Source organism: Cervus canadensis, chromosome 27 (assembly GCF_019320065.1).
Source record: "Cervus canadensis isolate Bull #8, Minnesota chromosome 27, ASM1932006v1, whole genome shotgun sequence".
In the NCBI taxonomy this organism is placed as follows: domain Eukaryota; kingdom Metazoa; phylum Chordata; class Mammalia; order Artiodactyla; family Cervidae; genus Cervus; species Cervus canadensis.
In genome coordinates this window covers 48,979,081-49,005,085 of record NC_057412.1, presented here as the reverse complement: position 1 = coordinate 49,005,085, position 26,005 = coordinate 48,979,081, and the positions used below count along the sequence as shown (strand labels likewise).

The window sequence follows — 26,005 nt, the reverse complement described above, 5'->3', positions numbered from 1 at the left end:
GAATACTAGCCTTTTCTGTTTTCTTAGCTCAATTTCACATAATTTATATATGTATTTATTCTTCCAGACTTGGTGCAGGTGTGGTTGGAATTGTTAATATACCCTTGGAGATCATGGAACCATCCCATAATAAGCAGGAATTTCTCAATGTCCATGAGTATAATCATCTTCTAAAAGTTATGGGACAATACTTGATCCAGTACTGTAAGGACACCGGGATCAGTGAGTATTCAGTAGCCATGATAAGAGATGCTTAATGGGGGTTAAATTGATGATGTCTGTAAGCTGGAATGATTGTACTGATTCAGATAAACAGTAACCCAAAAGCCTGAAAGAGAGCACCTGAATTAATAAAACAAAGGGGAAATAGGAAAGAAGTTAGTCTCAGAATCTTCTCTAGAATGTTAGGTGAAAAATAAAGCAGCAGATTACAAATTACAAGAGGAGGGCGATCAGAGAGCAGTATGCAGTGGCAGCTGATCATGTAGGAAGGGGGCAGAAGTTTGCTGGAAATAAGCTGAGAACCACCCAAAGGACACTCTAGGACTCTACTGTACGGGCGTGCAGAGTCCCACACAGACCTAAGCAGCTCCTGTTGTTATTCAGTAGCTGGGTTGTGGCCAACTCTTTGCATCTCCATGAACTACAAGGCTTCCCTGTCCTTCACTGTCTCCTGGAGTTTGCTCAAACTCATATCCATTGAGTCGGTAATGCCATCCAACCATCTCATCCCACTTCTCCTCTTGCCCTCAGCCTTTCTGTAGAGTAATCATTGTTGACCCTGAATAATTGCAGATATGTTAAGCCTTGTTTTGTATATCTGACAAGTCTTGAATATGTTAATTATAGAAAGATTTAGAAGAAAAATCACTACATACACTTGGAAATGTAAAAAGATAAACTGAACTTATCTAGAAAATCTGATTTATTCAGATAACCTCACTATCCAGAGACGCCTGATAATGAAGTGGTATGATGATGATGAGTGATTCAGTCGCTAAGTCGTGTCTGACTCTTGCAAGTCCATGGACTGTAGCTTGCCGGGCTCCTCTGTCCCTCGAATTCTCCAGGCAAGAATTCTGGAGTGGGTTGCCATTTCCTTCTCCAGAGAATCTTCCCAACTCAGGAATCAAACCCAGGTCTCCTGCATTGCAGGCAGATTCTTTACCGGCTGAGCTATGAGGGAAGCCACATGAAGTGGTGTGCTGTGCGTTAATCAAGCTCCCTTTAAATTTTGCAGACATACTGCTTCATTTATGGAGAGACATAGGCTACTGTGTATTTGTTCAGTGAATTGCACGAAGTATGTATAATTCATGCATATCAAAAATTATGTTCTACCTTTGAGACAACTTAAAATCTTATTATTGTTTCACTTGAAGTTGTAATTTTAGAATATTTTTTCTCTTTTGTGCACTCTGCTCGGTCCTGAAATTGTCTTATACCGGTCAAACAGGAAAGAGTGAAAGAACTCAGGGGAAAAAATATGAAGGTGGGAATGACATTGAGGGTGTTAATTTCCTGCCAGGGCTGGATTTTCCTGTCATAGTCTAAAGCCTCAGAGTATGGTCTGTGGACTAGCAGCATCGGCATCACCTGAGAGCTTGGTGTCCATGCAGAATCTAAGGCCCCACCCAACACTACTGGATTAAAATCTGCATGTTAGCAAAGTCTTCCGGGGATGTGAACACACAATAAAGTTTGAGAAACACTTCTCTGAAGAGTACGTGCATGTTACTTAGGCTTAGCAAAGGCATACTTTTTTACATGTATTCTTTTTTCTCAGAGACACGTTTGAAGTTATACTGAACGTAGGAAAAACTACGTTATTTGGCAGGGTGTGCTTGAAGCTGTATAAAAGATTGGAAGATATGGAGTGAGGTTGTATAAATCAGTGATCTACTCACTGGTCTTTAAATGCTAGCGTAACATGGTCCGAAAAGAAAACGTTAAGTGTTTCAAAATTATGTAACTTCCTCCATCCTCATATTTTCTCTATAATCCCTTCTTTGTCTTGCTTATCCTTATCTTTGTTCCGTCGCTAAGTTGTGTCTGACTCTACGGCCCTGTGAACTGCAGCACACCAGAGTTCCCTGTTCTTCACTAACTTCCAGGGTTTGCTCATACTCATGTCCATTGAGTCGGTGATGCCATCCAGCCATCTCATCCTCTGTCGCCCGCTTCTCCTCCTGCCCTCAATCTTTCCCATCATCAGGGTCTTTTCCAGTGAGTCGGCTCTTTGCATCAGGTGGCCAAAGTATTTAAGCTTCAGCTTATCCTTAGAATAAAGAATTAAGTCCTCAGAAGGAATTAGGCATTCAGTTTAAAGATTATAGGAATGATTTCAGTCCAGCCCAGATTTGCTCACGACAGTCACACGCAGCCCTGATTGTGGGGGCCCTCTCTGGAAGTTCATTTGTCTGGAGTGTGGGTGCCCTCCCAACATGGTATCATCAACCCCACAGAGTGTGACTGGCCAGGTTTCTCCCCTCTCTGTAACTTCCTATCCCTGCTTTATCTACCTAACCTTTTCAAAGTCTTCTCAACAGAAGATGTAGTATGATTCAAAATAAGTAAGTTATATTTGTATGTTAAGCACTAATGGTTAAAAACATATTGATGTCCTACTTCCATAATTGTCCATGAATGGAGTTAGGGCTAGAGGTTGCTCTCACAAAAGATGTTCCTCTGGAAAGAAAGCAGAGAGTGGAAAAAGGAGAGTGAGCACGTGTATTTCCTCATATATCTCACAACTTCATCCCCAGACTTCAGTATCAAACTGAATCAAATAATCAAGGTCAGAATTGGTAGTCTCAGGAACTGTGTTGAGGAGATTGACCTTCAAGGTCTCTGCTTATTAATTCCCACAGGAAGAAGCAAAGTTATGTAATGCTTGACTAATCCTCTGAAAGTCAATATTACAGACACACGATTTTAATGAAAAGTATTTGGGTATATTTTTTACCTTATAAATAAAAGATGCAATTTTTGTATTTGCTGTAAATCTGATCTGTTTCTATGGAAAATTGGGCCCTTGTATTTAAAAATCCAATCAGCATAAAAGGAAATGGCGAGGTAATGATTTTGTGTCATTAGTCAGATCTGCATTTACTTTTGGCACAGCTGATGCTAAGAATCTCAGAAGTCTTTTTCTTATTTCTGTGTCTGTCCTGACATCACTGTCTGCTATTGTGTTTTCTGAAACTTTAGGCATCCTTACAGTAAAATGGAAATATTAATCATCAGCTTTTTGGAATGGAGAGAGAAGGAGAAGGAAAAGATAGGGAGAAATAGCAAATGAAATTTGAATTTGAACAGAAGTAATTACATAGAAATGTATCACTAAAATTTTTCAAAACAGATCAGAATGTAGTTGATCAGCTAAAATGAAATTTATGGTGTAGTAAACACAACCTTTACCAGCAGAGCTCAAATCACAGGGCCCAGGCTGGCAGTAAGGTTAAACGTTGTTTAATCCAGTCTCCCAGCCCCGTGAATCCCCTTCACCTCACCCACCCCTGCCCCAGGCTCCGTGTGTGTGTGTGCTGGGTCATGTCAGTCACGTCCGCCTCTCTGCAGCGCCCGAACTGTCTATCACCCGCCAGGCCCCTCTGTCCGTGGGATTTCCCAGGCAAGAATGCTGAAGTGGGTTGCCATCTCCTCCTGCACGGGCTCTTCCTGACCCAGGGATCGGACGCACATCTCCTGCGTTGGCAGACAGGTTCGTTACCACTGAGCCACTTGGGAAGTCCCAGACAAGTGGAAGCCGTTTTATGCCTAAACAGGGTAAAATTTTTCTCGTGAAAGAAAAATTGCTACTTCTTGAGGCAGCCATGAATCTTTGCACAACTGTATTAGAGAATACATTTTTATATTAATGTCAAACCTATTTCTCACATGTTCTTTTATTCATTCACTGGTGCCAGGCGCAGAATGTTACAGGACTGATAAATCAGACGTGGTCCACCCTCTCTGGGAATTTACAGTTTAGTAGGGCTAACACAGTGTGACAGTTAGAAGTGGGATTGGTGCTCAGGAGAGAAGAATGAGTGTGTAGGAGCCCACAATCAGGAGCTCGCGGTGTAGAAGCGAGGGAAGGCCTCCCTGAGGAAGAGATACTTCCTGAAGGGTGGGAAGGAGTTTGCAAGGCTAATGTCCTTCTTCCCCCTTGGGGCAGGAAAGATAGGCCTACAGCCTTTTCAGATGGCAGCCCTTCAGGTGTTTGAAGTCCTTTGTCTGTCTTTTCAGTCTTGTTTTACCCCAATACTTCCAAGTTCTGTGGTTACTCTTTCTTTGACAAGGCATTAAATATATTCACCATTTTTTTTATATTCACCATTTTAACATTATCCTTTATAAAGTATATCACCTAGAAACAGAAATTTCAGGTGAAATCTTGTGTAAAATGGATAATCATTTCTTTAAGTTGTAATTCTGTTGCTGTTGCCTAACCTGTTCGTTTCAGTAAGCACATTATTGACCCTCAGTGTCTTTACTAGCAATTAAAATCCTTCATAAAATGTTTAACATGTGTGAAGTCATATCTCTTTTATGTTTTTCCAATAAGTGTTTTTGGATACTAGAGTAGAGTCTTACATTTGTTCCTATTAAGTGTTATCACTTTATTAGACCTCAGTTTTTCATATGAAAAAAGTGGGAGCTTTTTTGGAATCTGATATTGACTTTTACTCTAATGTGCTGGTTTTCCTGGTATGTTAGGTTTGGCCAGTATTTTCTGTATGAATTTAATTTAAATCCTGTTGCACAGGATACAGAAAGCAAGTACTTGGCCTTCTACTGATGACCTCCTGTGAGGTAGAAATGGGCCACTGGGTGAGGGAGGACAGGTAGCCACATTCTCAATTTCTCAGTCTTTGTAATTTTGAAAGTAAGGAATGATATTTGTTAAATGAATAATCCTTTTAAAAACAGATAATTCTTTATGCCTTAGCTTGGGCTGCTATAGCTAGATACCATAAACTGACCAGTTTATGAACACCATAAATTTATTTTTCATAGATCTGGAGCTTGGAAGTCCAAGATCAGGGTACTGGCATGGTTGGGTTCTGGTGAGAGCCCTTCTTCTGGTTTGCAAACTGCTGTTATCGTGTTGTATCCTCCTATAGTGGAAACAGTGTGAGTAAGCCCTCTGGCCTCTTCTTATAAGGGCCCTGATGCAATTCACACTGGGTTTCCCTCATGATCTCATTGCCTCCCAAAGGCCCTACCTCTGAATACCATCACGTTAGAAATCAGGTGTCAAATAGAAATTTAGGAGGTGCACAGACATTCAACCCGTAACTGTCCAGTAGCTCGATAGAGTGAGCTACCTACAGCAAAATGTTGTTTCTCTTACGATATATTTAAGTCTCTGAGATCACAGGAAGGTACTTTAAGAAGAGTGAAACGCAGCATTCTGCTAGGAACCCACACTGGGTGAGGAGGCCGAGTACTAAAAGCTGAGACTGGGAGACAAGTTTATTTAAAGATGTCGGCCGAGAAGCAAGTCACATATATATATATATTTAGATTTATTTATTTACGGCTATTCCGGGTCTTTACTCCTGTGCAGACTTCTCTCTAGTTGCGGAGAGCAGGCCTCCTCTCTGGTTGCAGCATGCAGGCTCTCATTGCGATGGCTTCTCCTGTTGCAGAGCTGGGGCTCGCGGGCTCGCTGGTTTTGGCCCCCGGGCTCTCCAGCACAGGCTCAGTGGTTGGGGGGTATGGGCCTAGTTGCTCCGTGGCATGTGAGATCTTCCCAGACCAGGGATCCAACCTGTGTCTCTTGCCTCGGCAGGCCGATTCTTTACCACTGCACCACCAGGGAAGCCCCAGCAAGTCATATTTTTTTAAAATTCAGTTTTTGAAGTTATGAATTTTGTGTATTGTATTTTAAGAATATTTTATCTTTTATTTAAAAACATTTTCATTCTGGTCTTAGGGGCTGAACTGTGTCTCCTCTGAATTCATATGTTTTAGTCTTAATTCCCAGATTCCCCAGAATGTGATTATGTTTGGAGACAGGATCTTTAAAGAGGTGATTATGTTTAAATGAGGCCATTACGGTGAGCCCGAATCTAATGTGACTGGTGTCCTTATAAGACGAGGAAATGTGGACTCACAAAGATACACCAGGGATGGGTGTGCCCAGAGAACAGACCGCGGAGGACACAGGGAGAAGGTGGCCGTGTGCAAGCCAGGTAGAGAGGCCTCAGGAGAAATCAAACCTGCCGACACCTTGATCTTGGACTTCCAGGCTCCAGAGCTGCGAGGAGATAAATTTGTGTTGTTTAAGCCACCCAGTATGCGAGGTTTTGTTATAACAGCCCTAGTAAACTAATATATATGGTAAATTGCAAAATTAGACAGATTTAGAGACAATATTGTGAAATCATAAACCCATCATCCAACCCTAACAATTATCAACTCCTAAACAAACTGGTTTTTATCCATACTCCCACCTACGCCCCCACAATTGGAATGTGAAGGAAATTCCAGACACTTTATATCTGTATATATTTTAGCATATATTCTTAAAGAAAGAACTCTGTTTAAAAACATGACCGCAATACAAATATCACATCTAAAAATTATCAATACTTTCTTAATATCATAAAAGTATCCTATCTCTTGTTTACATTTTGAATTTTCTGTTATATTTCATAGCCCCTCTACCCTATCCTCATATTTCTCTTTATTGCTCCCTCTTGCGCTCTCTTTTTTTTTTTTGGGCAATTTATTTGTAGGAAGAATTGGTTGTCTTACAGTTTTCACAGTTTAAAGTTTTCTGGCTGCATTACTGGGTGTAGTTTAACAGATTTCTTCCATTCTGTTTATTTTATTTCTCTGTAGATTGGTAGAATCTAGCAGCTTGACCAAATTCAGGTGTGTTCTTTTGTTGCTGTTTTATCAAGATGCTTCATAGGTTGTAGAGTGTTCTATCAGGAGCCATAAATTGTTCGATTGTCTCTCTTTTAATAATATTAACAATTAGTGATCAAAACTCCTATCCCTTAAGAGTCCCAAAATCTTGCATTCTAATTCAATCATATTTTCATTGCTTATTAACTAATTCTTCTATAAAGAAGAACTTCTTTTATCAACCGTTCGATTACCCATGTTTGTTGGGACCTTACTATTGACAGCAGCAACAACAGAACTCTATGCCACTAAAAGAATTGCACTGGCTAAACGCTTTCTGTGAGAGGAATTGGAGATACAATATCAAAAAATATTATAGACATTTTTGCTTGATTTTTATTGCATAAATATATATTCTCTTTAAAATTGTTACTTTGTGCCAGTTCCCAGAAAATAGCAGGATGGTTCAGGAGTTCAATAGATTGACTTCTGTTTTTTAAAATATATCACATTCTTAGATCTTACCCATTTACACTGCTTTCACCTGATAATTGAAATTATCACCATTGATAGCACTTAACGCTTCCTTTTCTTTCTGACTGCACTTCTGTTATTATCATGATAATGATATTTTTAACATCTACAAGGAAATTTCTTGCTAAAATATCTCAGAAGATCTCACCTGTATTGCAAATAAAATATGAAAAAGCCAGCCCTTCTTTTGTCTAGAATTAAATACACTTTGAGTCTTACAGTTCGATTTTTCCCTGCCATACAAGAAGCAAGGCCTTAACACTCTTCATTAGTCTCTATGTGTGCACTTTAGAAAAAAGAATAAGTTGTATCTAATGACTGAATTTAAGACAGTGAAATCAGAATTAAACAATTAAACATAAGTTGTGTTAACAACAACAACAAAGAATCTTTAGACTTTTGAGACCATTAAGTCACGGTGCTTTGTGTATGTCTAAGAAAACTAAGATCATGGCATCTGGTCCCATCACTTCATGGCAAATAGATGGGGAAACAGTGGGTGACTTTATTTTGGGGGGCTCTAAAATCACTGCAGATGGTAATTACAGCCATGAAATTAAAAGACGCTTATGCCTTGGAAGGAAAGTTATGACCAACCTAAACAGCTTATTAAAAAGCACAGACATTACTTTGTCAACAAAGGTCCATCTGGTCAAGGCTATGATTTTTCCAGTGGTCATGTATGGATGTGAGAGTTGGACTGTAAAGAAAGCTGAGCACTAAAGAATTGATGCTTTTGAACTGTGGTGTTGGAGAAGACTCTTGGGAGTCCCTTGGACAGCAAGGAGATCCAACCAGTCCATCCTAAAGGAGATCAGTCCTGGGTGTTCATTGGAAGGACTGATGCTGAAGCTGCAACTCCAATACTTTGGCCACCTCATGCGAAGAGCTGACTCATTGGAAAAGACCCTGATGCTGGGAGGGATCGAAGGCAGGAGGAGAAGGGGACGACAGAGGATGAGATGGCTGGATGGCATCACCGACTCAATGGACATGAGTTTGAATAAACTCCGGGAGTTGGTGATGGACAGGGAGGCCTGGCGTGCTGCGATTCATGGGGTCACAAGGAGTCAGACACGACTGAGCGACTGAACTGAACTGAAGGTAAAGAGAATCCTGGTAGAAAGAAAAATTATGCTAACCTAGGTGTTGGGGAGACTTAGGTAGCTGACTAGGCTATTGCCCGTGGTAACACAGAATGTTTTATGAATATATTTATATTATTATGTCTAATTTTTATTTCCATTCTTTAGAAAAAATAGGAAAAAATTGGTGCATATATAGAAAAGCCATGTACAGTACTAAATATAACCAAAAAAGGGAAAGTGAAATTGTTTCTTTGTAAGGAAGAACTCAGTAGAAACCTAACTTTCCTTCAGTTTGTTTTTGAAAATGTCATCATAGGCTTCCCTCCATCTTCCTGCACAGATGGTGTGGTTCTGAACTGGGAGGAGTCACGAAGCCTAGGGGACCTTAGAGTGTGGCTTGGACTCCTTGAATCCCTGGCTACTGATGATTGTCTAAGACGGCATTATGTCTTATACATATATGTGCTACATTTTTTTCAAATATAGAGATATAGTTGTAAGTAGTAAGACATAAAATCACATGAAAGTATGATTGAATTCATGCTTTATTTATTTATTTTGTCATCGTGTATTTTCTCAAGTCGGGATGGTGGTGGTTTTAAAATCATTTTTTTTCAGCTTAAGGAGATCCTCGTGGGAAGCAGCTGATATGGAATGAAAGAAAGTGATGCTTCATTGTCAGGGGAACTCATGATGTTACTGCAGAGCTGGACCAACTCTGCAGATTCCTGGAGTTTTGCTGTGGAGCAGCTGCCACCTACTCATACCATTGACTGTACTCTACTGGGCGATGGACCCAGCCACCTCAGCCACATCCAGGAGCCAAGGGAAAGAAGGGCGCTGCAAACACCTCCACCGCTGCTGAAGACATCTCGCCTTGTTATCCTTCAGTTCAAATCTAGTCCTTTGGGAAGTGATCCTAAAGGGCCTCGTTCATCTCACATGCACGCGCACTCTCTAAGCCATCATGGCAGTTCTTCCTGATAAGTGGTAGTTGGCGTCGAGAGTGGATAGGCATCACTACCAGCTGATCGGAGTTGGCATGTCGCTTGAAACCAGTTTCCTATCCCTAACCCAGAGATGCTATCGAGACCATAAATGATACATGATCACACAAGGGATCAGCTTAGCAGGGTCTCATATCTGGCTTGGCTAAGAATTGCAAAGATAAGGACAAACAGGACAATATCACCAGAGGAGAAAGTGTGATCTACAGTCCTCCAAGAATGGATGTGCAATTTCTATTTGAGATCTTTAAAGTTCAGTTCAGTTCAGTCACTCAGTCGTGTCTGGCTCTTGCGACCCAGTGAACTGCAGTATCCCAGGCTTCCCTGTCCATTACGGACTCCCAGAGCTTACCCAAACTCACATCCCTTGAGTTGGTGATGCCATCCAACCATCTCATCCTCTGTCATCCCCTTCTCCTCTCACCTTCAATCAGCAGCACGATCTTTTCCAGTGACTCAGTTCTTTGCATCAGGTGGCCAAAGTATTGGAGTTTCAGCTTCAGCGTCACTCCCCAGGTCAGTAGGTGCCCAATATGCTACTGGAGAAGAGTGGAGAAGTAACTCCAGAAAGAATGAAGAGATGTAGCCAAAGCAAAAACAATACCCAGTTGTGGATGTAACTGGTTTTGCAAGTAAAGTCAATATTGCATAGAAATCTGGATTGTTAGGTCCATGAATCAAAGCAAATTGGAAGTGGTCAAACAGGAGATGGCAAGAGTGAACATTGACATTTTAGGAGTCAGTGAACTAAAATGGACTGGAATGGGTGAATTTAACTCACATGACTGTTGTATCTACTACTGTGGGCAAGAATCCATTAGAAGAAATGGAATAGCCATCATAGTCAACAGAGGAGTCCAAAATGCAGTACTTGGATGCAATCAATAAAATGACAGAATGATCTCTGTTGGTTTCCAAGGCAAACCATTCAGTATCACAGTAATCCAAGTCTATGCCCTGACCAGTAATGCTAAAGAAGCTGAACGGTTCTGTTAAGACCTACAAGACATTCTAGAACTAACACCCAAAAAAGATGTCGTTTTCATTATAGGGGACTGGAATGCAAAAGTAGGAGTCAAGAGATACCTGGAGTAACAGGCGAATTGGGCCTTGGAGTACAGAATGAAGCAGGGCAAAAGCTAATAGAGTTTTGCCAAGAGAATGCACTGGTCACAGGAAATGCCCTCTTCCAACAACACAAGAGATGACTCCACACATGGACATCACCAGATGGCCAACACTGAAATCACATTGATTATATTCTTTGCAGCCAAAGATGGAGAAGCTCTATACAGACAGCAAAAAGAAGACCGGGACCTGTTCAGTTCAGTTGCTCAGTCGTGTCCAACTCTTTGCAACCCCATGAACCACAGCACACCAGGCCTCCCTGTCCATCACCAACTCCCGGAGTCCACCCAAGCTCATGTCCATTGAGTCGGTGATGCCATCCAACCATTTCATCCTCTGTCGTCCCCTTCTCCTTCTGCCTTCAATCTTTCCCAGCATCAGGGTCTTTTCTAATGAGTCAGTTCTTCGCATCAGGTGGCCAAAGTAATGGAGTTTCAGCTTCAGCATCAGCCCTTCCAATGGACACCCAGGACTGATTCCCTTTAGGATTGACTGGTTGGATCTCCTTGCAGCCCAAGGGACTCTCAAGAGTCTTCTCCAACACCACAGTTCAAAAGCATCAATTCTTCGGTGCTCAGCTTTCTTTATAGTCCAGCTCTCACATCCATACATGACCACTGGAAAAACCATAGCCTTGACTAGACCAGGACCTGACTGTGGCTCAGATCATGAGATCTTTAAAAGTAGAACATAAATATCTATTTAGATGCAGAACTACCTGAAGGCAAGGACCTTGTTTAAATACCATTGCCATCTTCAAATTTTCTTGGTGCTTTGTTTTCATAAACTGTTTTAGGTTTTATTATTTGATTGGAAATATCAAACTTTGCTTTGGTAGTTTATTACTGAATTTTATTACTTTTACACTTGGTCAATTGATTCCTTGAATGTCATTGTACATTTTTATAATACACATGAAATGGACCTCTAAGAGGCTGTTAGATTTCTTCCCCTTTTAAGAGTCAAAATCTATGTGAACTGCTCTTTTAGTTACTGGGTTTTGACAATTTTTTAGTAAGTTATTGCAGTAGTTCCATTATTTTTTCCCAAAAAATTAATCAGATTAATTTAAACTTCAGGAATCTTCTGAATACAGTACTCCATACCTAGCTAGCAGTAAATTAGATTTTCACAGCTTGTCTCAGATACTTATTCTAGAAATTAGCACTTTAATTCTCTATGTGCATTAAACCCTGATTATTCCATTAGTTTAACAAGCTTGTTGATTATTCAAACAAAAGTCTCAAAATATGTACTCCTCTATTTCCTGTTCACAAAAGTAAAATGGATTTTAAAGTCAGAATACCTTGAGGATGTTAATATAATTATGAAATTAATAGTTTTGGGTTATCTACATAGCATTCTCCATGAGTGTTAGTCACTCAGTCCTATCCGACTCTTTGTGACCCCATGGACTGAACCTCGGCAGGTTCCTCTGTCCATGGGATTCTCCAGGCATAAATACTGGAGTGGGTTGCCATTCTCTTCTCCAGGGGATCTTCCTGACCCAGGGATCAACTTAGGTCTCTTACATTGCAGGCAGATTCTTTACCACCTGAACCACAAGGGAAATAACATTCTCCATAGGTGGGGGGAAATATTTGAGACACAATTTTTCATTCTTAATTGACTTCTGGATCAAAGAGAAATTTTAAAACCTTCTTTAATACACATTAACAAAATATGGCTTATTAAAATCTTTTGAGCTTCCCTGGTGGCTCAGATGGTAAAGAATCTGCCTGCAATGCAGGAGACCCAGCTTCAATCCCTGGCTTGGAAGACCCTGTGGAGAAGGGAATGGCAACCCGTTCCAGCATTCTTCCCTGGAGAATCCCATGGACAGAGGAGTCTGGTGGGCTACAGGCTACAGGTCACAAAGGGTTGGACGTGACCTAACAGCTAATACTTTTTCACGTGTTAAGGCCTACCTAATTTAATGAATTTTATTAATCATTTTACTCTTTCTTGCCAGGCTAAGATAGACAATAATTTTTTTCCAGGTTTCTTGGGGTATAATTGACAAGAAATTATACATGCTTAAAGTGAACAACATGATGATTGACTATACATATACATTGTGAAATATTTACCACAGTCAAGTTAATTAAAACATCTTATCACCTGACCCAGTTACCATGTTGCTTATGTAGGTGTGAGAATGCTTCAGATTTCTTAGCACATTCAAGTATACAGTACAGTATTATTTCCTATAGTCAGCATGCTGTGCATTAGATCCTCAGCACTTATTGAGCTTATAACTGAAAGCTTGCACCCTTTGACCGACATCTTCCCATTATCTCTGGCCCACAGTTGCCAGCAACCATGATTCTACTTTCTGTTTTTATGAATTCAACTTTGTTATTAGTATTATTGGATTCCACCTGTAAATCATATTATATGTTTCTCTGTCTGGCTTATTTCACTTAGTATAATGCCCTACAGTTTCATTCTTATAACAAATGGAGAATCCTCAACTCTTTCATGGCTAAATAGTATTTTACTCTGTCCCCGCCCTCTCTCATACCCACACATACACACACACTTTCTTCAACCTTTCATCCATGGTTGGACACTTAGATTGCTTCCGTATTTCCATGTCTTGCCTATACTGACTGATGTTGCAGTTAAGATGGGAGTGCAGATAGCTCTTCAACATTACTGATTTCATTTTCTTCAGACATACCCAGAAGTGGGTTTCTGGATCACGTAATAGCTACATTTTTAATTTTTGAGGAAACTCCACACTGTTTTCCATAATGGTTGTACAAGTTTACATTCCCACCAACAGTGTACATCCTCCACATCCTCAACAACACTATCACTTCTCTTCCTGACAATAGCCATCCAGATAGGTGTGAAGTCTTAAGTTACTGTGATTTCAATTTGCTTTTTCCCCAATTATTAGTGATGTTGAGCACCTTTTCATGTACCTGTTGGCCATTTGTGTGTCTTTTTGGGAAAACTGTCTGTTCGGGTCTTCAGGCTGTTTATCAATAAGAGGGTTTTGTGGTGGTTTTTTTTTTTTTTTTTTTTTGGTATTCAATTTTTTGTTATTTATATATTTTAGACATTAATACCTTATCATATAAATTATTTGCAGATATTTTCTCCCTTTCTGTATGTTGCTTTTTCTTTTTTTGGAGTGTTTCCTTTGCTATACAAAAGCTTTGTAGTTTGATATACTCCCACTTGTTTTTTTTTGTTGTTGTTGTTGTTCCACTATGCTTTTAATGTTATATCAGAAACAATGACAACAACAAAATTCATTGCCCAGACCAATGTTAAGGAGCTTTTTGTATATTTTCTTCTAGGAATTTTATGGTTTCAGATCTTACCTTTAAATCATTAATTCATTTTGGGTTAATGTTTATGAGTGGTGTGAAATAGAGTCCAGCTTCATTCTTTTGTTTGTACATCCAATTTTCCCACCATTTGTTAAAAAGACTGTATGTATATGTGTTTGTCACTCAGCTGTGTCCGACTCTGTGACCGCATGGACTGTAGCCAGCCAGGCTCCTTTGTCCATGAGATTCTCCAGGCAGGAATAATGGAGTGGGTTGCCATTCCCTTCTCTATTTATTGAGGATTTTAGCATCTATGTTCACCGGTGATTCTAGCCTGTATTTTTCTTTCCTTATCTGGTTTTGGAATCAAAGCAGACCTCATAAAAAGAGTTTGGAAATTTTCTTTCTTTAGAGAAGAAAAATTCTTTTGGAATAGTTTTTTGGAAGAGATTGATAGGCATTATTATTTTTATTATTATTATTATGTTTGGTAAAACTCACCACTGATGCCATCTCATCCTGGGTTTTTCTTTGTTGGGAGATTTTTAATGACTGAGTCAATATCTTTACTCACTCTTGGTCTGTTCATATTTTCTGTTTCGTCATGATTCAGTCTTGGTAGGTTGTATGTTCCTAGGAATTTACCCATTTCTTCTATGTTATATAATTTGTTGGAATATAATTTTTCATTGTAGTGTCCTAAGATCCTTTGTATTTCTCTGGTATCCACAGTAATGTCTTGTTTTTCATTTCTGATCTTATTTATTTGAGTCTTCACTGTTATTCTTATCTAGTCTAAGTAAGTGCTAATCTCTCAGTCATGTCGAATTCTTTGTGACCCCATGGGTTGTAGCCTGCCAGGCTCCTCTGTACATGGGATTGTCTAGGCAAGAATACTGGAGTGGGTTGCCATTTCCTTCTCCAGGGGCTCTTCCTGACCCAGGGATCAAACCCAGGTCTCCTGCATTGCAGGCAGATTCTTTACCAGCTGAGCCACCAGGGAAACCAGGTCTTATTAAGGGTTTTACAATTTTGTTTATCTTTTCTAAAAAGAGGCTCTTAGTTTGATTAATCTTTTCTGTTGTTTTTTGTGTTCTCTATTTCATTTATTTCTTCTCTGGTCTTTGCCATTTCTTTCCTTCTGCTAACTTGGGACTTAGTTCTTTTTCTAGTTCATTGAGGTGTTTAATTTAATGTTATTTGTTATATCATTCTTGTTTATTTCTTAGTGCAAGTGTTTATCACTATGCGTGGATTTATTCCTGGGCTTTCTGTCCTGTTCCATTGATCTGTATTTCTATTTGGGGGCCAATACCATACTGTTTTGATGACTGTAGCGTTGCAGTATAGTCTGAAGTCAGAGAGTCTTATTCCTCCAGCTCTGTTCCTTCTTTTTCTCAAGATTCTTTTGGATATCCAGCCTCTTTTGTATTTCCATAAATATTTTAAAATTACTTGTTTCTAGTCCCGTGAAAAATACCATTGGTAATTTGATAGGGATTGCATTGAATCTACAGATCACCTTGGGTAGTATGGTTATTTTAACAATGCTGATTCTTCCAGTCCAAGAACACAGGATATCTTTCCATTTGTTTGTGTCGTCTTTGGTTTCTTTCATCACTGTCTTATAGTTTTCAGGGTATAGGTCTTTTGCCTCTTTGGTAGATTTATTCCTATGCATTTCTTTCTTTTTAATGCAGTAGTAAATGGGATTGTTTCCTTAATTTTACCTCAGTATATTTAAAATTGCCCTTTTGATTTCCTCTTTGAGTAATTGGTTTTTCGGTAGTCTGATGTTTAATTTCCACATATTTGTGAATTTTCCAGCTTTCTTCATGTTGTTGATTTTAGTTTTATACCGTTATGGTCAGAAAAGATACTTGATACAATTCACTCCTTGTAAATTTGTTAAGACTTGTTTTGTGACCTAATATATGTTCTGTCCTAGAAAATATTCCATGTGCATTTAAGAAGAATGTGAATTTTATTGCTTTTGGATGAAATATTGTATTTTCTAATGTTGGGTCCATTTTATATTTAATGTATTTAATGTCCATTTTTCCTTACAATTTTCTCTCTGGATGGTCTATCCATTGTTAAAAGAAGGGTATTGCAGTCCCCTACTATTATTGCATTGCTCTCTATTTCTACCTTTAGGTCTGTTAATATTCGCTTAGTATATTTAGGTGCTCTGATGTTGAGTGTATGTGTTTACATGATGTTAATAGCCTCTTGGTGAATCAGCTTCTTTATCATTAAATAATAATCTTTTCTCCTCCAACTTACTTAAAGTATGTTTTGGATATAGCTACCCACTCTGTTGATTTTCATTTGCATGGTATGTTTTTTTCCATCCTTTCACTTTGATCCTATGTATATCCTTAAAACTGAGGTGAGTCTTTTATAGACAGCGTATGCTTGGGTCTTGGTTTTTATCTGTTCAGTCACTTTACGTCTCTTGATTAGAGAATGTAATCCATTTATATTTAAAATAATTATTGATAGATAAGGACTTACTATTGCCATCTGATCAGTTGTTTTCTGTCTTTTTTTGTAATTTGTTTCTTTCTTTCTCTCTTGGTCTCTTCCTTTGTTATATGATCATTTCCTGTAGTACTATGCTTTGACTCCTTTCTCTTTCTCTTTTGTACATCTGCTATAGATTCCTGCTCTGTGGTTATGAAACTATAAGTATAAAGCGTGTTATCGTTATAACAGTCTATTTTAAGTTTACAACTACTTAACTTCAGTCACATAGAAAAACTTTCTTACTCCCTCCCCCTACAGACATTTTATGTTTTTACTTTGCCAACAAAGGTCCATTTTGTCAAAGCTGTGGTTTTTCCAGTAGTCATGTATGGATGTGAGAGTTGGACTATAAAGAAAGCTAAGCACCGAAGAATTGATGCTTTCGAACTGTGGTGAAAAGAGAAGACTCTTGAGAGTCCCTTGGACTGTGAGGAGTTCCAACCAGTCCATCCTAAAGGAAATCAGTCCTGAATATTCATTGGCAGAACTGATACTGAAGCTGAAACTCCAATACTTTGCCCACCTGATGCAAAGAACTGACTCCTTGGAAAAAGACCCTGATCCTGGGAAATATTGAAGGCAGTAGGAGAAGGGGATGACAGAGGATGAGATGGTTGGATGGCATCACTGACTCAACAGACATGAGTTTGAGTAAACTCCAGGAGTTGGTGATGGACAGGGAAGCCTGGCATGCTACAGTCCATGGTGTTGCAAAGAGTTGGACACAACTGAGTGACTGAATAACTGACTGATTTCACAACTTACATATTTTAATATTGTGTTCATTAAGAAATTATTGTAGCTATGGTTGTTTTTTAAACCTTGTCTTTTAACCTTCATGTTAATATTAGAGTTAAGTGACTTACATATCGTCATTACAGAATTAGAATATTGTGAATTTGACTGTATACTTACCCTTACCAGTGAGTTTTGTATTTTCACATTTTTAAGTTACTAGTTTCCTTTCTTTTCAGCTTGAAGCATTTCCTATAGCGTTTCTTGTAAGGCAGAACTAGTAGTGAATTCCCTCAATTTTGTTTGTTTTGGAAATTCTTTATCTCTACCTCATTTCTGAAGAACAGCTTCAGTATTGGTAATGTATCCTTGGTTGGCAGGTTTTTATTTCTCCTTCTGGCGCTTTGATTGTATCATACCACTCTCTCCTCATCTATAAGGTTTCTGCTGAAAATCCACTGATAGCCTTTTGGGGTTATTTTTTTGTATGGGAGAAATTTTTTTTTCCCCCTCAGGACAGTTGTATAAATCTCTGTAGACTGAGTAACATGTGAAAAACATTTTGTGGTATGTTTCCTCCCATGGCCATTTCTTTAGCCAACTTACCCACTTGCTGAAGCCTCTACATAGTCTTCAGGGTTCATTCAATGGAAATTTGTTTTATTAACACATTAGAAACTGTGCATATTGGCATAGCTCCTGTCTGATGGGAAAAAAAGTCAAGATTGCCTTGGCAATTAGGGAAAACCATTTCTGATTCCCAGATTGAATATAGCTGGTTGTTTCTTTTGTCCTAATACTGACTTCAAATGGCGAATCCTCTGTCAGTCCTGGTCATTAGATGTTGGGCTACTGAGTGTTCTCATGCCATTGACAGCCAGTAATTCTTGAGAATTATTCAGTTTTATAAGTAAACGTTAAGCTCTGAGTGTCAGCTAGTGAAAACGAGATCCTAGACACAGCCATTATCTTTAAGAATTTCACTTTTTAGAGAGAAAATAGGCATGAAGTGAACTGAAATATAATGTGTGAGCATTGTAAGAGTGATATGATCACAGAGCAGGTGTCACCCATCCTTGAGAGGCATGTGCTTGCATTTCTAACATCCTAGTAGTTTTCCTGCTCTTAAGATGTTTATATTGGGCTTCACAGTTGACACTTGTTTTATACGTTTTCTGGGTTGTGTTAGCTGTGATGAGTTGGTATTTTCAGGGAGAGACATTATTTCACTTTGATTTTATCCCAAAGAACACATTAAGGAGCTATTTTGCTAAGAATGGCAGCAAAACTTTTTGCAGATTTCTTAGGTCCAGGGTACAGTACCTAATAAACACAGTCCCTTTTTTGAGAAGGTGAGGCGTTCTTGGGGAAGTAACATTTAAAGAGAACAAATACGATACAGCAGCAGCTTAAGTTTCTGCACAGCACTATAGTTTCTAATGCACCTTCATATTTATTCTTAGTGATAGCCATGTAAGGCATGTTAAAGTGGACACTCATTTTATGGGTAAGAAACTTTGCTGGCTTCCCACAGTTACACAATAGTGTGTGGTAGAGACAGCACGCAAAGTCACCAGACTTTAATCTCCAGCTCCTGCTGCCTTCACAGAGCAAGAGTTGAGTAGTTCTTGTGGAAGTCAGAGGACAGGGTCTCAGGAGCCCTTTCCAGACACCAGAGAGTGTGTCCGGCTCTGGTGTGCATGAGAGAGTGAAGTCTGGGCTGGCCCAAAACCACGTACTGAGCAACAAGCAGAAAACTGAAAGTCCGAGTTGAGAAAAGCCAGGGAGCAGAATTCAAAGGGAAATTTAAGCAAGAACTAGTAGAGATTTTGTGAAGAGGCAAGGTAGGAGACCAGGGAATTTGTGGGGCAGTTGTCCACCCATCCAACTGCAAAGCACCTTTTCAAGACTGAGTCCCTTCCCTGCTGGTCTTAAAGGCATATGACATTCTGAACCTAAATCTTAACAGGTATAGGAAAGTGTAGAGGTGTTTATTGGTGTTTTGCTTGGATTACTTGGTCATATATTAAGGTGGATATAAAGCTGGCCCTATTTTATATATTTTATTTCCAAGGTATATATTTTAGAACCTACTTTTTTAACCTTATACTTTGATGAAATGTTCTGTGTCTTCCTCGTTTCAAGCACTCAGTAGCTACATGTGGCCAGTTGATTACCATATTGGACAGAATGTTAAATATGTATTCTTTTTCAAAAAAGTATTTTTTTTTGTAAAGTAATTAGCCTCCAACTAATAAAAATAAATGGAAAAAATAAATAAATTTTTAAAAGTCAAAAAAGTATTTTTAAAGTAATAAATACACATGCAAAAATACTCAAGTGTTCAGAAAGTAAAAAATGAAAATTAAAAGTACCTTTCCCTGCCTTCCTCTCTCTATCCTTTTTCCAGAAGTATCCACCGTTAAAACTTTCTTTTGTATCCTTTTAGGAAAAGAAAAGCATGGCTATCAAAATTTATATGTATACTCTTTTTTTACATTACAAAAGTTGATTATACTAGATTTTCTGTTTTACATCTTTTTAAAAAATTTTATTAAAACTCTGTCTTGGAGGTCTTGACACAATAGTATATTTAGCTCTAACTTTCTATTTTAAAGGTTGCCTAGTGTCCCCTTGTTTGAAAATGGGATTTATCAGTTCCCTAAGAATCCACCTGCCTGCCAATGCAGGAGCCATGAGTTTGATCCCTGCTCAGAAAGATCCCCCGGAGAAGGAAATGGCAACCACTCCAGTATTCTTGCCTGGGAAGTCCCATGGACAGAGGGGCCTGGCGGGCTGCATAAGAGAGTCGGGCACAACTTAGTGGCCAAACAACAATTCCAGGCGTTCACTTTGTCTCCGGGGCTTTTTGTTTTGTTTCTGTTCATACAGCGCTCTCATATATGTGGCCATTGCGCTGTATGTTTTGTAGGGAAGATTCCTAACAGTTCTGTTGCTGGATCCGTGGATAAGAACACAGCCTCTTAGGGAGGATGCCTGAGAGATCTCCGTGACAAGTGCTGTTTCTAAACAAGGAAGCAGTTTAGAATCTGGGGCACGGGTGGGGCATAAACAGCAGAGCCTGAGAGAAAAGGGAGCCAGAGATAAAACAGAAACTGGCTGTGAAGCAAGATGATAAACATTTGTACCATTAGTCTTAAGGGTGGCTTTGTAATCAGTCCAATCCCTCCTAGGAGTATTTAAGAAAGAAATGTTAAATGTCAGTGTATTTTATTATAACAATAAAAGTACAGACATATTTTATAACTATAATTGTGGTTAGTTTTATTATAAATATAATGCATATCTACTGTATATAGTTTGGAAAAATGCAAGAAAGTGTAAAGTGGAAAACCAATTTCATCCATACTCAAAGAAAACCAATGTTAAACATCTTAATCACTTGTTTCTATATGTTGTTAGTTTTTACATATTTGAAATCATATTATATGTACATGTGTTTATATCTAAATTTCCCTTTACTTATCATCTTGATCTTATTGGTTTTATTTTCTTTCATTATTTCCTTCCTGCTTTTTTTTTTCATTCTTTTTTTCTAGGTAACAGAAATCTAACATTATTTTGGAATGAATTTGGATACCAAGGTAATAAGGACATGGAAAAATCTTCAGATTCTATTCAGTATCAAAGAAGACAAGCCATGGCCATCCCATGCATGATTCAGTGTGGTGAGTGTTAAATTCCACTCAAGTTAGCAAACTTTTAGTAAGACCCTAATATTGCAAGTCACTGTGTTAAAAAAAAAAAATAAGAAGAAAGACAAAGATGAAATAAGACAGGGTTCTTGCTTTCCAAGAGATTAAGGTCTAGGAGAAAGGTTAAGATGAGCATGAAAATAATTGTAATAGAGGTGAAAATAATGTAAATGATGTCAAAGAGACCCACAATTCTTTGAGGTTTCAAAGAAAGGGAAGAGAGAAAATTGAAGCAAGGCTTCATGACAAGGTAGCCTTTGCCATGGTCTTTAAAGTCAGTTTTTGAAAGCAGAGGTATAGTTGGAAATACGTGTTAATATATAGTGTGCCCGTCAACTAATATTATTGTGATGAATAATAGAAACAGTCATTTTCCTATTTTTAATACTTAACACTGTGTTAAATAATAGTAGATACTTAGCAGTTGACTACTGAGTGAATCAATAATGAGTAAATAATAAAAGATAAAATTATTAGGTTGTGTAAACATGTTCAATGGCCTTGAATGCCAGGATAAGGAGTTTTAACTTTAATAAGCAATGAAGAGGCATTGGAAGTTTTTCAAAAGTAGAGAAATATCACTGAAGCATTGAGCATTTATTATGGGTCTCTGCTGTCTGCAGGGAATCTGTCATCCAGTGGGGGAAGTAGTCAAGCAAACAAACAAAAAAAAATCACACTGTAGCTCCTTACACAGGGCCAAGGGAACCCCTTGGACATGAATTTGAGCAAGCTTTGGGAAATAGTGATGGACAAGGGAGCCTGGCAAGCTGCTATTCATGGGGTCTCAAAGAGTCGGACATGAGTTAGCAGCCGAACAACAAGGGAGCACCTCCCCAACCTTGAGCCTGGGTGGTCCAAAGGGGACCTGGCTGATTAGATGTCACTTGTAGAAAGGTTGCTCTGGCAGCTCAGTGCAAGGTGATTTGGAGAAGGCCTAAAGCAAAGGTTAGGGTCATACCTCTGCGGACAAGACTTCTGGCACAATCCAGGATCCAGGTGAGGAATTACACAGGTCTGAATAAAGGTATGGCAGTGAGATTTAAGAGGAACACATACGACAGGCACTTAGAAGGTATAATTGAGAAAATTGATGACTATATGCAGCAACCTATCGGATGATAATATTACTGGTTAAAAATGTGTGTATTTGATATGTGCAACTTATTGCCAGAATCCAATCTCTAGTACCTGAAAGCTATGTGAAATTGGGCAAATTTCTTAACTTCTCTGAGCTTCGATTTTCTTTTTTATAAAATGAAGTTTGTATTTGTAGTTACATTATGAAGTTTTGTGAAAATACAATTAATTAACACATGTAGATTTTATTCAGTGCTTAGGATAGTATATTATGGTTCTCCAGAGAAAGAGAACCAAGAGGATAGATAGATTTATGGATGGATGGATGGATAGATAGATATTAATCATAGGGAATTGGCTCAGATGATTGAGGAGGCTGACAAGTCCCAAGATCTTAGTCAGCAAGCTAAAGACCTGGGAGAGCCATTGGTTTAATTCCAGAGCTTTAAGGCCTGAGAACCAGGAGGCCTGATAATATAGTTCCAATCTAAATATTGACAGATTTGATACCCAAGAAGAACTGATGTTTAGTTCTAGTTTGGAGATAGGAAAAACTGATGTCTCGGTTCAAGACAGAAAGAACTGTCTCTTATTTGCAAGAGGATCAACTTTTTTCCCCTGTTCAAGCCTTTAACTGATTTGTTGAGGCCCACCATATTAGGAAAGATAATCTGCTGTATTCATTCTACCAACTCAAATATTAATCTAATCCAAAGCACAGACAGTCAGAATAATGTTTGACCAAATATCCAGGTACCCAATGGCCCTGACAAATTGACACGTAAAATTAACCATTACAAATGGCCACTAATGTTGTCTTTTTAATTGTTATGATTATATCTTATAAGCCTCAGGAACCGCTTTTGGTAGGTAGTGAAACTATTTGTATTCTTAACCACTGTGCAGACTGCCTCCATTTTAGATGAACAGAGAGAAAGAAGTCTTTACCCAAGAGCCGCTAGCAAAGGGTGTGCAGGGGATTCAGGATTCGAGGGCGGAGGAGCTGGAAGAGCGTGGAGTGCGTGAAAACGGGGAGGGGCTGAAAGAGGGAAAGAGACAGAGAAGCACGAACTGTAGGCTGGAGAGCAGGGTAGGAGCTATACGAAATCAGAACAAGGAACCGTGTAAATGGTAGGGTTTGATTTTCCTTCTTACTTTAGTCATGTGGGTGGAGATGGACGGTAGTCTTGGCAGATAAATGGTGGGTCAGAAAAAAGGGAAGTGTCAGTCTGGATGCCTTCTTGTAGTTTAAGAAAAGGTGAAGAGGGACCTATTACTTCATATTCTTTTGGCTGGAATCAGTAGAAACCAACTGGAAAGAACTTAAGCAATGATGGCAGTAATAATAATAACCGCAGCAACAATAATAATTTATCGACGATGTCCTAGGTAGCTCAGAATCCTGGACTATTTGTGCCATCAAATATAATGGTATATGGTCAAGAATTCAATTGTTTTTGGACTGAAAGATAGCTTCATACTTTTGGTATATACAGCCTGACATCTTACTATGGTAGATTCACTTTTGATTGTGGTCTTTCTTGTATGTGGCTTTTGTTTTGATGATTTTAGATCTTTGCCTTAAATGGAGAGTCTTGCCTCCTTCTACTGATTATCAGGAAAAAGAATTCTTTGACATCTGGATTTGTGCTAATAACCCTAACCGCTCGGAAAACAGGTAGTTTTTGATAGTTTTCTAAAATTCTTTTTCCATTTTTAATTCCTATAATTTATGTGTATGAAGCTGAAAAATATCAGCCATAGATAAACTTTAGCTTAGTAGCTGTCATCCGTTCTAACTCTTTCTAGCCTATTGCCACCTCCAGAACGATATTCCATTAGTGCTCTTTTCCATCAAGTTAAAAGACACATGGGTATAAGTTTTTGTTAATGTTGGGTGTTCAGCCCTGCACTCCCACTGGCGGAAGACCTTACCTCGGTGTTCAAGTTCTGCCTTCCCGTTCATTTCCACGCGATGCACAGTCTTATAGTGCAGGAGTCTTATCTGGATGCTTAAGTGTTAGACCATGTGCTTTTTCTGTTAAAGTCATATATTGATTTCATTGCTTTGTGCTTTTGGAGGAAGAACTTCAGACTAAAACAGGAAAAAGGTCAATTAAATATTGATGGATGTCAACGTTATTGCAAACCCTTTTTGACTGACTTCTTTTCCTTGTGGGCTAAAGAGTTAATGCGCCCCTTTAACAGAGACACCCTTAAGTGAAGCATCACTTTTCCATAGAGTTTATTCTAAGTTCTTTGACCTGGATGAGTGGATCAATATTGCTAATACAGACATTAGGGTAATAATTCTTGTTTATTTTTATCCAGCCCTGAAAAAAAGAGCAATTGGAAAAAAAAAAATAAGAAGGAAGAAAACATTTAGAAACTGCTTCTAAAACCTCTTCAACCTGGAGTCTTCAAGTTAATCATATTTAGAGATTAATGAAAAATGTCATAGGTGATAGGGCTCTTAGATTTCACATGGCCCAAGGGGTTTTTCAGTCTCCCTTTCTTGGTTTGCAGCAGAACATTTTTTTTCTTTAATCCCCAAATAAAATTTGTCTCTGACCTCAGGTATATAAAACAGATAAAAACAGAACTGTCCTGATTGAATTGGAGGCTGAGAATCTTGGGGCCAGAGGTATCTACTTCTCAATTCTGTCTCCTGCTCTCTGTAAAAAGCCTAGAGCTCCAGGGAGCACGATTATAAAACACCGATCTAGACTCACTTCTTCATTTAAGAGAAGTGGAAATTGAAGCCCAAACAGGAGCTGAGAAGACTGTTTATGAAGCTGCTGGCCTTGATCTTCTGACTGCCAACCTGATTCTAGTCCTAACCTGTAACTTGACTGTCTCCCAAATAGGAACACAGTAGTGGTTCAGTTTCAGTATTAAGAATAGTCTGATGGATATAGTGTTGTCATTGTTACTGTCATTATTTTCACCCATGTGTTGTTTAAAACAAGTTTTTTTGTTGTTTTCATCTTGTTTTTTAAATTTCTCTGTGGAAAGACTTGTGCTTGGAAATGTAAATAAAATTGGTCCCACCCCCCAACTGTCCAAAAAAAAAAAAGGTGATAATATCGATCACTTTCTGTGAGCTCAAAACTTTCATGCAGTGTAGGATAGTGTTTAAAGTTCAGACTCTGGGGCCAGACTGCCTAGGTTTGACTCCTGGCTCCTTTAGCCTGTGAAGCCTTGGACAAATGACAAAGCCTCTCTTAAACTCATCTTCCCATCACTTAAAATAGCGTGCAGTAATAGTACCCTCTGCATCTTTTCTAGGTCCAGCTGAACCCCCTGTTAAGGACAGTCTTAAGTCCCTGGTCACTGGGAGCCCCTTAGTAATAAGTCATGAGAACTTAGATTCCTCTGGTGCCTCAGATGGCAGAGAATCTGCTTGCAATGCAAGAGACCTGGGTCGGGAAGATCCCCTGGAGAAGGGAATGGCAGCCCACTCCAGTATTCTTGCCTGGAGAATTCCACGGAAAGAGGAGCCTGGCGGGCTACAGTCCACGGGATTGCAAAGAGTAGGACACGACTGAGCAACTACCACTTTCACTTTTTTTTCATTATATTTTAGCCATATGTCTATGTCTCACTCCAGCCTTAGGCCATCTCAGATCCACAGAACTGGGATCTGGCCTCTTATAGATTCCCTTTTCTCCAGCTAACCATTATCCTTGAATTGACATGCTTGTCCCTTCTCCTTGAAAAGTGGTGATGCCATCACTGAGTGTTATAAAATTAGTTTCAAAGCCATACTAATTCTATCTCTTCTATATATCAAAACACTGCCATTTCTGATGACAGGCAAGATAAATTTGCCATGTTCACAGAAAACGGATGGCCCTTAAAAGCCTGAAATGCAAAAAGTCTTATATTTATAATTTCTTAAGTCCTTGATTCTTTAAATATGCTGACATAATTTTGACCATCTGCATTTCATTTCCACTGAAAAGATGAGGAAAAAAACAATGCTTAAAGTGATAGCAAGAGATTCAGAAATGGGAGCTATGGAGAAAAACTCTTGATTGTAA

At 38.9% G+C, this 26,005-nt stretch overlaps 1 protein-coding gene across 3 annotated transcripts in view; it reads left to right on the top strand.

Moving 5' to 3' along the window:
* The window catches only part of MORC1 (MORC family CW-type zinc finger 1), a 150,849-nt gene that overhangs the window by 62,655 nt on the left and 62,189 nt on the right, over positions 1–26,005 (top strand). For all 3 annotated transcript variants that reach the window (XM_043448908.1, XM_043448907.1, XM_043448906.1), the window contains exons 14-16: positions 68–222; positions 20,727–20,855; positions 23,535–23,640. In XM_043448908.1, coding sequence (XP_043304843.1) covers positions 68–222; positions 20,727–20,855; positions 23,535–23,640 — 390 coding nt within the window. The remainder of the gene's footprint in view (positions 1–67; positions 223–20,726; positions 20,856–23,534; positions 23,641–26,005) is intronic.